The sequence below is a fragment of the Perca flavescens genome, chromosome 10 (genome assembly GCF_004354835.1).
Source record: "Perca flavescens isolate YP-PL-M2 chromosome 10, PFLA_1.0, whole genome shotgun sequence".
NCBI classification, from domain to species: Eukaryota; Metazoa; Chordata; class Actinopteri; order Perciformes; family Percidae; genus Perca; species Perca flavescens.
This window is the reverse complement of record NC_041340.1, coordinates 33584460-33597425: the sequence shown is the minus strand read 5'-3', so window position 1 is coordinate 33597425 and position 12966 is coordinate 33584460. Positions and strand designations below refer to the sequence as shown.

The window sequence follows — 12966 nt, the reverse complement described above, 5'->3', positions numbered from 1 at the left end:
ACAGACAGCACCGTCTCTCAACTACCTAAAAACGCTTCGCCTACATTCCTGTTTGAAATTCCTCAACTAGTGATGTCACAGATTGAGAAAGCCAGTCCAGTTTTTCATATGTGCTGTCAGTAGGTGCTGCCTGAGCAAGCACAGCCCGTCCAGTGGCTTGTTTGAATTTGGTTGACCAATCACAACAGAGTGGGTCAGCTGACCAATCAGAGCATACTGGGCTTTTCGGGAAGAGTTCAGACAGAAGGCTCGTTCGAGATGAGCCAGGCCTGCGCAGAATCGATCACCAGCAATCGCCGCCTAATGCATGCTTGGTAGATTTGTGTCCGACTTGATCCCGACTTGCTCTGACGTCATGCACACGTGGGCAACGATAACCTCACGAGATCAAGGCGGCCGCAGGTTTGAGACGCAGGCAGAGCAGTTTCTTTCCACCGACTGCAAGACCCAGGTGGACCCAAGCCATGCTGGGAAATGCCTGGCTCTCAGCTGATCCAACAGCTGATTGGTTCAGAATTGACTCAACATGACAATGTTTTATATAAACCTTTTATTGTTTTTGAACTGAAAGGATTTTGTCTGATTTAAAGGTTTTTTTCTGTACAGAACACGTGTGGCTGATAGCGATGTTTAGAAGACTCAATCCGTTCAGATTACAGACCACCTACAGTCTATTGTTTATTAACATCAGCAACAGATCGCATTTAGAGCATTTTGACAGCTACTCATAATAAGAACAACTGGAGTACAAGCTGATATATGGGTCTGATAACATTTTATTAAATCGGAATCAGACCTATCAGGATGTCAGTGTTTCTGTGACTTCCTGTTTAGCTCGAAGGCTGCTGGAAACGGCGGCTGCGGCTGCTATCACCCACGTTACAGGCAAGGCGAGGTGCAGCTCATCTCGAACGAGCCTATTGTGTTTTAGGCAGAGCTGCAGCAATGGGCAGTATGAAAAACATGTTTTTTGAACATCAAAGCATGTAAACCTATTCTAGTAGACCCCAAGAGTAAACATATGTAACATGAGTAAGCAACACATGTTGCTTACTCACTTCATGAGCATTTAGATACACAATAATAATGATGGCATTCTGCACATCCGCAAAACCACCTGTCCCCATACCTGTCTGTATCTGTTCCTCAGCCTTGATAGAAACAGTTTGTCTCTAGTTTGGGTCCTGCCATCCACATGATTTTGAAGGTGATGGTGATGTGACAAATAGGGATTAGAGAGTGTAACTTTGGAGTTCCCTGTTGTTCCAGAAACTGTAGGTGTGGGCTTCACCGTTTCAGCTGTGATCTCTGGTCGGTTGGTGACAACCGGGCTTTGAGCCCAGGGGTGGGGGAGAGGCCAGGGTCTGTGTGTGGGCACAGGGTGGGACCCAGGACCTAGGACCAGAGAGCAAATATACATCCATGCATTCCAAACAGGATTAAGCCAACATAATATTGCCTTTTTGAGTATATTGGCAAGTCCATAAAATCATCGTTTTTTATCCTTTATCTCTGAAACTTTTTTATCGGTCACGTTTGGTCATCACACTCTAATTTCAAAAACAAATTTTTACACAGCAGCTGTATTTACCTTGCCTTGGATAAGGAAATGCCCTTTGACTTGGCCAGGAAGGGTAGAGGGGGTAGTATTGATGGTGATGATGGTGTGAAGTCCAGTGGGAGGTCGGGGGGACTCTGGGAAGTTGGGAATGTCTGCCTGGATTCACTTCCCCCTGTCTTCCTGTATTTCGGTCTTGGTTTGTCTGTGTCGTCCTGGAGGTGGTAGTTTGCCCTCCTGCCTGTTTGTTCTGATGGAGCCAGGGGTGAACCGGCTCCATTATAGGGAAACTGTGGATCTCAGGCTTTGCTTTTGCCTTGTTTACGTCTTTATGCTCTTTCTGTGTGACCTCATCTCTTGTTCTGCCTCTTGTTGAATGTGAGGTAATGATCTTGGAAGATGAAGTGCGTGCTTGGGTTGGTGCATTTTGTTCTGGTAAAGGTTGAGCGTTAGGTTTTGGTCTACTTTGTGTGGTTAAGCGGATGCTATCCCGCGTATTGTAGCTCTGTGTAGCCCACTTCCTTTCAGATTTTTCTGTGTCTTTCTCAGTGCCTTCTGTGTCTATTTTGTCTGTTTCTTGCCTTTCCATTGCTGTTGTTACCTCCCTCTCACGCTCTCCTGACTGATTTGTATTATCTTTGCCCTTTTCTTCAGTTTGTGTTCTTATCTTCACCCTCTGTCTCTCAGACTGCTTTAGGTTTACAGTGTCTGTCTCCTTCTCTTCAACAGTCCTATCAGTTGGATGAGGCGTATTATCTATCTTTGGAGTGACAATCGTCTTTGGATTAAGTGGAGAGCTACCTACATCCTTTTCTCTAGCTGATGGAAAATTGGTAAGGCTACTGTCGAGATCATGAGTGGTATGCAGGGTTTCACCGTTTAAATCTTCCTTGGCATCCAAACTACCACTGTCCTTGTAGTTATATTCTTCATAGTATTCGCCTTCATCTTCCTCAGTCTGATACTCCGCAGATAAGGTTTCATGGTTTTCCACTGTGGTTGGAACAGGTGTTGTTATCGTAGTAGTAGTAGTAGTAGTAGTAGTAGTAGTAGTTGTTGGTATGGTCGTTGTTGGTGTGGTGGTGGTGGTGGTTGTTGGGGGAAGAGTTGTTTGGGGCTTGTTTGATGAATGGTAGAAGGGCTGTCCGTGCGGTCGGACTCTCACTGGGGGTTTTCTACGTCTGTACGGTGGCCTTCTCCTGTTTGACTGACCAGGAACAAGGTTGTTGTTCCTTCGCCCCTCTCCAGAGTGCCTATTTTCTGACTGATCGACTGGTTGAGGAGTTCCAACAGCAGTGGGGTCTGTGACAGCTTCTGCTTTTATTACGATTCCACCAACCTTGTGTGGGGTTGGTTCTGTACTTCTGGTAGGCGGTGGTTGTAAAACCTGTGGCAGACTTTCAGATGTTTCTGAGCTATCCCCTTTCTTCTCTGTAGAATAGGCTTCAGTCTTAGCTTTTGTGTCGATGGGGACATGTTTTGGCTCTGTACTAATACCAGGAGGGGTAGTAGTAAGGGGTATGTTGTTAGCATTAGAAGCTATTGTAGAAGCAGCTGTAGTAGTAGGTTTGGAAGTACTTGTTTGGACGGTTACAGTGCTAGGCTCTGGTAGTGACTGCTCTGTGGGCAGAGCAACACTTGGTTTAGCTTTAGCCAATATCTCTGCCCAACGATTTGGATCTAACTCCTTCACAGATGTATTGGGTTTTCTCTTGAAATCTTTGATTCTTTTCCTTTTTGAAAGGCCATTAGAATTCCTTTGTTGTGTTCCTACCTTCTTAGGGAACTGTGTAGCAAATGGACGTATAATTTCCTGGTAATCTCCCCCTGAACCCTCTCCTTCCTCCACGCCAATTGTCAAGCTCGGCTGCTCTTGCACAGTCTGTACTTTGGACCGATCAGAAGTCTTTTCTCCTGTGACTTCCACCATGTGTGATAGCATGTCAACGCCATACAGATTTGAGGTCAGGCAGGTATATTCCCCTGCATCTTCTTGTGTTAACCTCCTTACAAACAAGGTCCCATTTTCCATCACTTCTGTCCGTCTTGTCTGTTGCGTGGGAAGAAGAATTTGGTTTCTAGGTAGGTACCACATAGTTTGACTGGGCAGGACTGAGGTCACCCCACAAGGGAGGGTAAAGGAGTGTCCCCTTTCAACTACAATTTTCTGACCATTGAAGGCGGTGGGGCTGAGTGAGAGTTGTTTGATGGTGAGCCTCAGAGGCACCAAGTCCACACCGGCTATGGTTCTGACCATACAGTGGTAAAGGCCTGAGTCAGACAGTGTGGTGTTCAAAATCACAAGTTCTCCTCTTTCAGAAATTTCAACTTTATCAGTTGCATCTTCCACAATGGACAAATCTGGAAGCATCCACTCCACCTTCACCTCCTGATCTGAAGTGACAACACTGCACTTCAAGTTAACCTTTGAACCCTCAAGAGCAGTCTGAACCCGCCCGGCTGTCCCTCTGCGAATTAGAGCCCAGGACATGGTGTGGTCATTGTCATCTCCGGTCCCTCTATGGCTGTTGACTTGCTTGGTGATTACAGTAGTGAAATCCATCACCAGTTTCTTGGTTGTTGTCTGCTGTCTGTTGAGCCTTAAAGTGACTCTGGGTTGAAGCAGCCACGAGGGTTCTGCTACCAAATACCCTTTTAATTCAGTGAAATATGGGGAATTTTCATTTACGGCCTGGACATATTGATAGGTTACTCCACTTGCATTTCCTCTCTGCTGACCTCTCTCCAAAATAGCAGGGCTTTCATAGTAATATGCGACCAATTGCCATAGATTTTGCAACGTCTCCCGATCAATCTCACACTCCAGGACAGTCACCAGCGACACATTGACAGACAACTCCCCGGGTGAATGTGGATTTCCTGACCAAGTCATGGGTGAACTGTCTCCAGGGTGTCGCACGTCACACGCCACGTGAGCACTGTTTCCATGGCTGTCAGAGAGAACAAAAGTCAGATGGCCCAAAGGCTTTTCAAAGTCCCGCGTGTACGGGAGGTCAGGCTCTGCATCAGATTCCGCCCACACAGGATTGTCCCACTGTTTGAGGGTGGAGCGAAGAGATGGCCGTTCACAGGTGAGCTTGTCTGGAGTCTGTTCTAGCAAAAGGCTCCCATTCAGGGGTTGAGGAGAGGAGCACAGGGGGCAAGTGTCATTGGAGCCACGTTCCTTCTTGCACTTTATTACGCCTGGGAGAAAGAGGGGGAGAGTAGAAGAGATAAAAAAAACGCAGGAGGAGAAGGAACGATGGAAAACAGGGGGGAGGGCAGTGTCAGTTGTGAGGAAAAAAGTCAGGAATGAATTAAGATGGGAGAAAGGAAAAGAAGGGGGGAAAGGTGAAGAATAAAACATGAATCTGGGATTATAGGGGTTTGAAAAAATGCCGGTACAATTTTATCTCTTCAGTTTGAGTTTAGTGAAAGTATGCATCCACTTTTTCTGGCAGTCACGCACCCCTATTTTCAGATGAAGCAGGCCAAAAACAGTGGTATAATAACGGTTGTGTGGATACAAACAGCTGGCATATGGAACTAGTTAAACGTAACAAAGCAATTACAAATGAGAAAAAGCACATGTCATGAAAAATATTGACTGAAAAAGAGGGATAAAGAAATTGTAAACAATTGAATTGATGTTCTACAATGAATGCGGATCAAATACAGGCAATTTATTGAGAGAAGCTGTGTCCTTCATATGTCATACAGAGGTTGGATGGCATTTTCTGCCAGCACTATGCTCTGCTTCTGGTCAAAAACACACGTCTGAAGCCCAGAGACATTTTTCTTTCTGTGCATATATTAATAACATTGAAACAAGTCACAATTGAGGAGTTGGTCATGACCAAAAACAGAGTTAAAAGAGAGTGAATATTTGCTGTTGGTCAGAAACACGACTCCTAGTAGGGAATGGCGTTTTAATGTGAGAAAATATGATTGGAGTAATTACGTATGCATCCTTACCTTCATGTGTGGAGCTCCATTCTATTAACCAGTGGAGCTGACAGTCACAGGTCCAGGGGTTACCGTGCAGAGAGAGGAGCTCAAGCCTTGGAGCTGTCTTCAGTGCTACGGCAGGAAGTTGCTCCAACAGATTGTCTGACAGGTGTAAGTGTCTGAGACAAAAACATGATATCAGTTCCTTCACCTATGGGTCTGCAGGGTGACACTGGGATGATGCCTATCCATGCATGAACCATGCAGAAGACAGCGGAACAAATATACTATCATATCCAAAAGCTATGAGGTACAGGTATAGCAACTCTATACCTTTAAGCAATTTGGGGTATATATGTGTCTTTTAACAGGAGGGAACTGTCTTGTTGGACCTATAAACTCCATTAATTCTGTAAGCAAAGCAACTTCCTCTTAAACAAGTCTTGGTGGTGGTTTAAAAATCGATCCTTTACATTCATTCCAAGATATATTTACCTCCCATTTAACAAATAAAATAAGAGAAATATCCCCTGTCTTTTTTTCTTTTCTTACTTGAGTCCAGAGGTCCAAAAGCTTCCTAGCAGTGACACCGTTATGAAGGTATGAGGGTGGATCTCTTTGAGAAGGTTCCCCTCCAGCTGCAGGAGTTTTAGGGAGGTCAGGCCAGAGAAGGAGTACGGCTCTATAAAGTCAATGAGGTTGTGGTCCAGATGGAGACGGATCAAACCAACAAGGCCCTCCAACAGACCAGGGTTCACCAATGTGAGCTTATTGTAACTCAACTTCAAGATCTGGGAAAAAAAAAGGTTGAGTTATAGTGACATTTATTGACCATTCAAACTATATTAAAGCAACACTAGAGAACTTTTCCCGCTTCGGTCCCCCTACATGTTGGAAGCGGAATTGTCCATTACATTACATTATGCAAGTTTGCCAGATTGGGTAGCACGAGCTGTAGTTCCAATGAGACAACCTGTAGGGGGACCGAAGCGGGAAAAGTTCTCTAGTGTTGCTTTAAGCAATAGAATGTCCATATTCAGCAGCCATCTAGCTCTCTTTAAATTCACCAACTCCTTAAAACATATTGTTATCTTTAGCTTGATAGATGAAGTTTTATTCAGCTGCTTGTTTTTTTTGTGTCTTTGACTTCTCATGCTTGACAGGTACACCCGACTTGTCTAAGCTTGTTTGCTGGAAATGGCTGCCTCAGGATAAAATGAGCTAAAAGTAACTAATAGTGGCTTATAGATAGAAGGCAGCACTTTCTCAGTGGGTTTGGCAGCATGTAGAACCTTCAGATTTCTTAATTCTGTTAGATATTGTAATAAAGTGATTGTGATTACTTAAAAAAAAAAAAGTGCACTAGGTGAGATTTTCATTTTGAAACTGTATCAGTTGCAAAATAGCACGGAGATGGAGTGGGGGGAGGAGGAAGGGGCACAACAGGTGCAGGTGGTGCGTTTAGAGGCCCACGCTCCATGGCTGCAGCAATCCTCTCCAGACTTGAGGAGATGCGCCCTAGAGGCCGCAGCACCATCGCCACCCGGCCAAGATGGGCATTTATTACTTTGCCGCATCCCGGACAGCTCACGCTGGCGTGCGCCAGACAAATCCGCCGTTATAATAGCAATCCGCCATGGAACAAGCGCGCCTGCTCTTAAAGGGAATGTGAGATGATGCTCTAATTGGTTTATTGCACGTTACGCCCAAACCACACCTAGCTACTTCAGACCAACCCATTTTAGATTTGCGTCGGGCGCAAGAGTCATTTATCCCGCCGTTATAATAGCAACAGCGCCCGAGATCCGCCCACAAAGCTACTTGCGTTTTGCGTTTCATACTTGCGTTTCAGATTGTTAAACTAGGGCCCAATGACTCAACCCCAACCATCTACTTCCGGTGCTGAAAAATAAAGCCAGTGCAGAATTGAGGCTGGATCCAAAAGAGAGTCAATCCCTATAGACCCCCATGTTAAAATGGCCAACGTTACAGCAGAATTAAACATGTTTACGGCATGGTACAAAAATGGTTTTGGTCTCTAGGCTTCATTCGCCTCAGCTCCATCCACGTTCCACCTCTTTGCCCATTTTTGAACGCCAGGCACTGCCAAGATGGAGACCACCGGAGCCACCCGAAGCCGCCCACACTAAGCTTCATTTTGGCTCTTCAGAAACATGGGTGAGGTCACGGAGAGTAAGTCCATACTTTATACTATATATGCTCAACCCCAACCCTAACTGATTCTGCTTCACATCCAATTCTGATGCATTCAGTGTGTTTAGGGACTGTTTGTTTTTTATTTAAGGGGCTACTGGAGGAGTTTTGGTATCTTTAGTCAAAATGGACTTGACCTTCCCTTTGCCAGCAATACATTTTTCTATGACCCTCCAAAAGGATAGAGAAAAAAGGCAACAATTTTTTTATGCCTTCTGTACTGGTTGTACATTTTCCCGTTTTTTTACAACCATAACATACATGTTTTAACCTCTGCTTTCTCATCTTACACATCACACTCCACTATTATGGTGACCATTTCAGTAGATTTACTCACTAACATTTTTGTGGAAACACAATAAGCATGGAAACTAAATGCACACTTCCTGCATTACTGCATTACTTCAAATACTAAGTTACTCCTCTAGTAAACTAGTATTCACATGAAATAAAACAATAAAACATTGAACAAAGCACACTGGGTAATAACCCATATTGACAGCTGGCCCGCCCAATCAGAAACTCAAAGGTAAGTGTGTTGGTGTGCAACCATGGATTGCTGTTGTGGCCAACAACTGGAAACTTTATACATTGTTCATCTGCTATTTCATTACTAAATTCACTTCTGAGTATTTTTTTTATGCGAGAAATCAACTATGTAGAGGTCAAATATGGGCCGTTTTACGAAAATTGATGGCTAAATGCAAATTTGGTCCGACTGTGTCGGAGTTCAGAAGCTCCACAGTCTCACGTGACAGCCGGCGGGTGCCTGCCGGGGTCGCTGGCCCTGTCCACCTTCCCCAGACCCCGCTGTGAGCTGGCTGGAGCTCTATAGATATGATTGGAGATGAGAAGTTTAACTGACACGTAACTGCGATCAGCGACCCTCCCCTCAACAAAGAATAAAAAGACATGACCCTTCCCTATTTTCCTCCGGTGGTCCATTCCATAAATACCGAACAGTCCCTTACAATGCAAATTTAGGTTCTGATTCAGCACATCTGGAGCCAACAAGACATACTGCGTTTTTAGTTAAGCAATCAAAGCACCACTAATTTTTGGCTTAAATGGGGCTTAGGTAGGGGGAGATTTGATTTGGCTCTGTTTGTACATGCACTGTGGTGTTAGCCAGCCCCAGCATGGTTCACTACTTTTACATATGCTTTGGCTACACGTTGCTCCAGATATGATTTAAAGCCAGATATGAAGAAGGTAACAGATCAAAGACCCCCACATCAAAAACCCTTTGTATTTAACAGGTGACTTGCATCTGTTTGGGACCTGAACAGAATGTAGGATAAAACCCAGGTTCTCGCAGAATTAACTCTAAGAATAAGACACTAACTTAAGTTATGGGACTTAATTCTAAATGAGGAGCCATGATTAAGAATTAAGTTTGATATTTCAGTCCTTGGTGCAGGTTCACTTGCTCCTAGATCCATGTGGGTTCATGAATTCAGTAGGTTATATTTGAAATGGGTTTTCACTACAATTAGTAAAGAATTAGAAGTCTGCCTGATTTTGAAGACACATTTTGAGAAGTATTAATAATATAGTATTACCAGAATACACACACACAAACCCTACCTGTAGTGACCTCAGGTTGTAAAACGCCCCAGGGTGGATTGTGCTTATGTCGTTGCCGTGCAACATGAGCATTTCCAGTTGCCGCAGTGACCTGAATTCTGACCCGTCCAACTCCGTCAGGCTGTTATAACTGTTAGAGAGAGAAAAGAAACAGAACCAGTTACTGGGATGAAAGACTAAGAGAGGGTCATAAGGCGGGTCAGAGGGATAGGAAACTAATATTAGTTAACAGTCAGTGCTTGCGTGTGTGTCTGGGCAATGTGACCTTTCAAATGACGAGGGGAAAAGATATCTGGAAAGAATGGATGAAAAGAAGGAGAGAGGGATCACAGCTAGACCCCAGGCAACCTTTGACACGCAGTTATTGCATCATTAGTCAGGGGAAACACACGCACACACACACATACAGAATTACCATGCTGCATCTACTTCACAACCTTCTTAGTTAGCATCAATGTACAGTGGGCATTTGCCCAGCATGCGTTTAGAAATTCTGTATTTTGTTTTATTAGGTTTGTCCTCTTGTAAACAACATTAACGTAACACAGCAGCAAGGGTTTATGTGCATATTGCCCCATCAGATAATTATATCAGCAATCAAAATACAAATAAATATTAGAAAAACCTTCTCTGAAGTCTTCAGGTTGTAAATGCCCGAGCCAAAGACATTAATCATCAAAGGAACTTAACAGAACACGTTATATATTGGCAGGGGCCGGCAGCATTTGACAGGTTTCAGTGTACGAGAGTTAGTCAGGCCTTCCAAGAACAGGAATCAGGACAGTACTGTCTGACAGTCTGCTATCCTGTTGTCAGTGTGCAAAACACCAGTATCCCTGGGAGCAGTTATCCCTACCCTATTGAACACAAAGGAGATTCAGCATTTTTCCACTGCATCAATAAAACAGCCAGCTCACAATATATAATCTGGTGATCACTTTCATCTAGGTTGTCTTTCAGTACCATGATGCACATAGTTTTAGTGTTAACTGAACTTGTGTGCGCTTTGCTTTTATACCCTAACAATTTTGCATTTCATCACCATACAGTAGTATGTACCATACAGTACATTTTATGGTACACATGGTACACAAACATTTGGACACAGCACTCCAAAGTCAGACCTGGTGAAAAGTGCAGGGGGGTTTCAGAAGCTGTTAGACGAGCATGCCAGGCACTTAGCTTGAAGCGTACCAAGGCTGTAAGTGTAAAACTACCTTTACTTTATTGTTGTCAGTCCAGTTTCCTTTGTTGCACTTCTGTATGTAAATTGTACGTTTCAGCAGCCAAGTGAATTAGACATGGCAACCAAATATTACATGCACTCCCAATGGGACAGAACTTGCATATAGTTTATTTGATTACAGCTTTAATCATGGCAGACTTGTATGCACTGTTTTCCATAATACATCATTACCTTATCATGACCGAGCACCTGAAGAAATACTATGCAAGGTGCTTAGGTGGTCCATACCATCCTCCACACCACTGAACAATCAGCACAGAATTTCTTTTGAAAGAGTATGGATGCCTGCATTTATTAGAGCAGTGTATTTTTAAATTCAAAGCCCATTGCTCCAAACTTAAAGGAAAACAGGCCCCAGACTGTAAATAACACACTCCAAACATGCCTGGTATGAACATATACCAACGGTTTTGAATTAGAGGCTAAATCCCCCTGGTCTGGACCCCAGTTAGCAGGGTGGTCTCATGTTTAGAAAGTAAGAGCCTGTTAGTTACTTAAAGGTTTGATCCCCTTCCAAATGTCTGCTCTGCTGAAGTGTCCTTGAGAAATTCCCTTTGTTCCCATTATAACAGACACCGCCTCCTACCCCACACAAAGAACAACCATCAGAAAACAATAGGGAATTAGAAATCTACATACTAAAGTGAAACATCAAACATTTAAAATCCATTGGGGTAAGTAGCAGTGACAGCAGTGTGTTCAGTTTTGTAATTGACTGTTCACTAAGCCTCACCCCCTCTTAGGGCGTTTTCACACATGAAAGTCCGAACCAAGGTCCGGACCAAGGTTCATGTTTTTGTTACATTGTATACATTTGATCCGGTAAGTTGTGGTTTCACACTGCAGTTTTGCAAGCGCACTAAAGATCTAAACATGACAAACCTACGTCCTGCCGTCATCACATACGTGAGCTACGTCTCCAGATACTTCTAACTGATTGGTTTGTTGAAGGGCTTCCTCGTCCTCTCATATGCGCTCTCTGTGTTGGAGTTTTTCCAACTGACTGCTGCTCTCCCCCTACTGCCGCGGCCCTTTTTGTTTTGTTGTGATGTTGAGAAGCAAGACACGGGAACTTTCTTTCTGGAGCATTTATTCAGAGACAAACTGAAACCTACGCTGTACATTTACCACTTAACAAATAAACTGCTGATGTATTCTCTGCTCTGATAGCCGACAGCTGTCTTCTCTGAACGCATTCACCGTCACTCTCTCTCACTAAGCACCTTAAAGGAGCTTCCCCGGTCTTGTAACACAAGGAGAGCCTGCCAGAGCTTCTTGTATTTGGTCCAAAAGTCCGAACCATCCAAAAAATGCTTTCACACTATAAACGAACCGGACCATGGTTCAGTTTGGTCCGGACCGAGACCACCTCTTTTTATCGGACCAAAATTTGGTCTTTTGATCCGGACTGCGGTCCGGGGGAGGTTTCACACCTGTAATTTTGGTTCGGATCAAACTAAAAAGTCCGAAAGTCCGGACCAAACGAGGTATGTGTGAAAACGCCCTTAGTTAGTTGTTGCGCCCCGAGCGGTTGGGGGTTCAGGGCCTTGCTCAAGAGCACCTTGGCAGTGGCCAGGAGGTAAACTGGCACCTCTCCAGCTACCAGTCCAACACTGTACTTTGGTCCGTATGAGGACTTGAACCATTAATGGTTTTCTTTTACATAAGTCCACATAACATAATGTAGGGGGATTTTCTGTTGCAATACTGGAAATGGCAACTGGACAAAATTGGCTGCAAGGCTGAGCGCACTTCCAGCGTGCCTGAGACAAACAAACACTCTTTTAGCCATTCCTTACACTTTTTCTCTTGTGTTTACGGTTTTTCGACAGGCTAAAAAAAGACGCCATCCTCCATATCCTTTATGGAGTAATTTTTTACTACAACCCCACACTGCTTCAAAGTAGAGCCATCCAAAGCTTGATAGGCCTGCTGTATACAGTTGCTGTTCTGGAGAGTCTGGCAATTGGTCAAAAGTAGTGGATAGAAATGGGGAATCAGCTTCTCACTTGCTACCATCTGGAAATCATGTAGTGTCCATTTTGTAACTTTTTTATTATGTGGTACAATGATATATGCCATGTGTCTGTTTACATGTGCTGTATGGGTTTCCTTTCCACTCTGCAATACGTCTTAAGATCAGATCCATGAAACAAATGTGAGAAGGCTCTATAGTTGTAGGAATCTATTTCTTTATATAATTGGACCTGAAGGTGGTGTTGTAATTTAATTCTAATTCTAAACGCTTGCTGTTGCCAAACCTTTCCTAATGTAGTCCCAGCAGTGTAATGCTGGCTGTAAAAAACAGTATAGCATTCTGTTGTAGTTCAAGACCAAGAGATGATCTAGAAATTACTAATAGCTCCCACAGTACCATTCCCACTGTAAGGTATATGGAGACAGTTTATGGAGA

General features: G+C 43.9%; 1 protein-coding gene across 2 annotated transcripts in view; it reads right to left on the bottom strand.

Annotated features, from left to right (window-relative positions):
* si:ch211-159i8.4 (matrix-remodeling-associated protein 5) overlaps window positions 1-12966 on the bottom strand; it is a 71242-nt gene that overhangs the window by 8074 nt on the left and 50202 nt on the right. For both annotated transcript variants that reach the window (XM_028588868.1, XM_028588869.1), the window contains exons 4-8: window positions 9308-9437; window positions 6059-6297; window positions 5534-5685; window positions 1592-4762; window positions 1130-1395 (exon numbers count right to left, since the gene is read on the bottom strand). In XM_028588868.1, coding sequence (XP_028444669.1) covers window positions 1130-1395; window positions 1592-4762; window positions 5534-5685; window positions 6059-6297; window positions 9308-9437 — 3958 coding nt within the window. The remainder of the gene's footprint in view (window positions 1-1129; window positions 1396-1591; window positions 4763-5533; window positions 5686-6058; window positions 6298-9307; window positions 9438-12966) is intronic.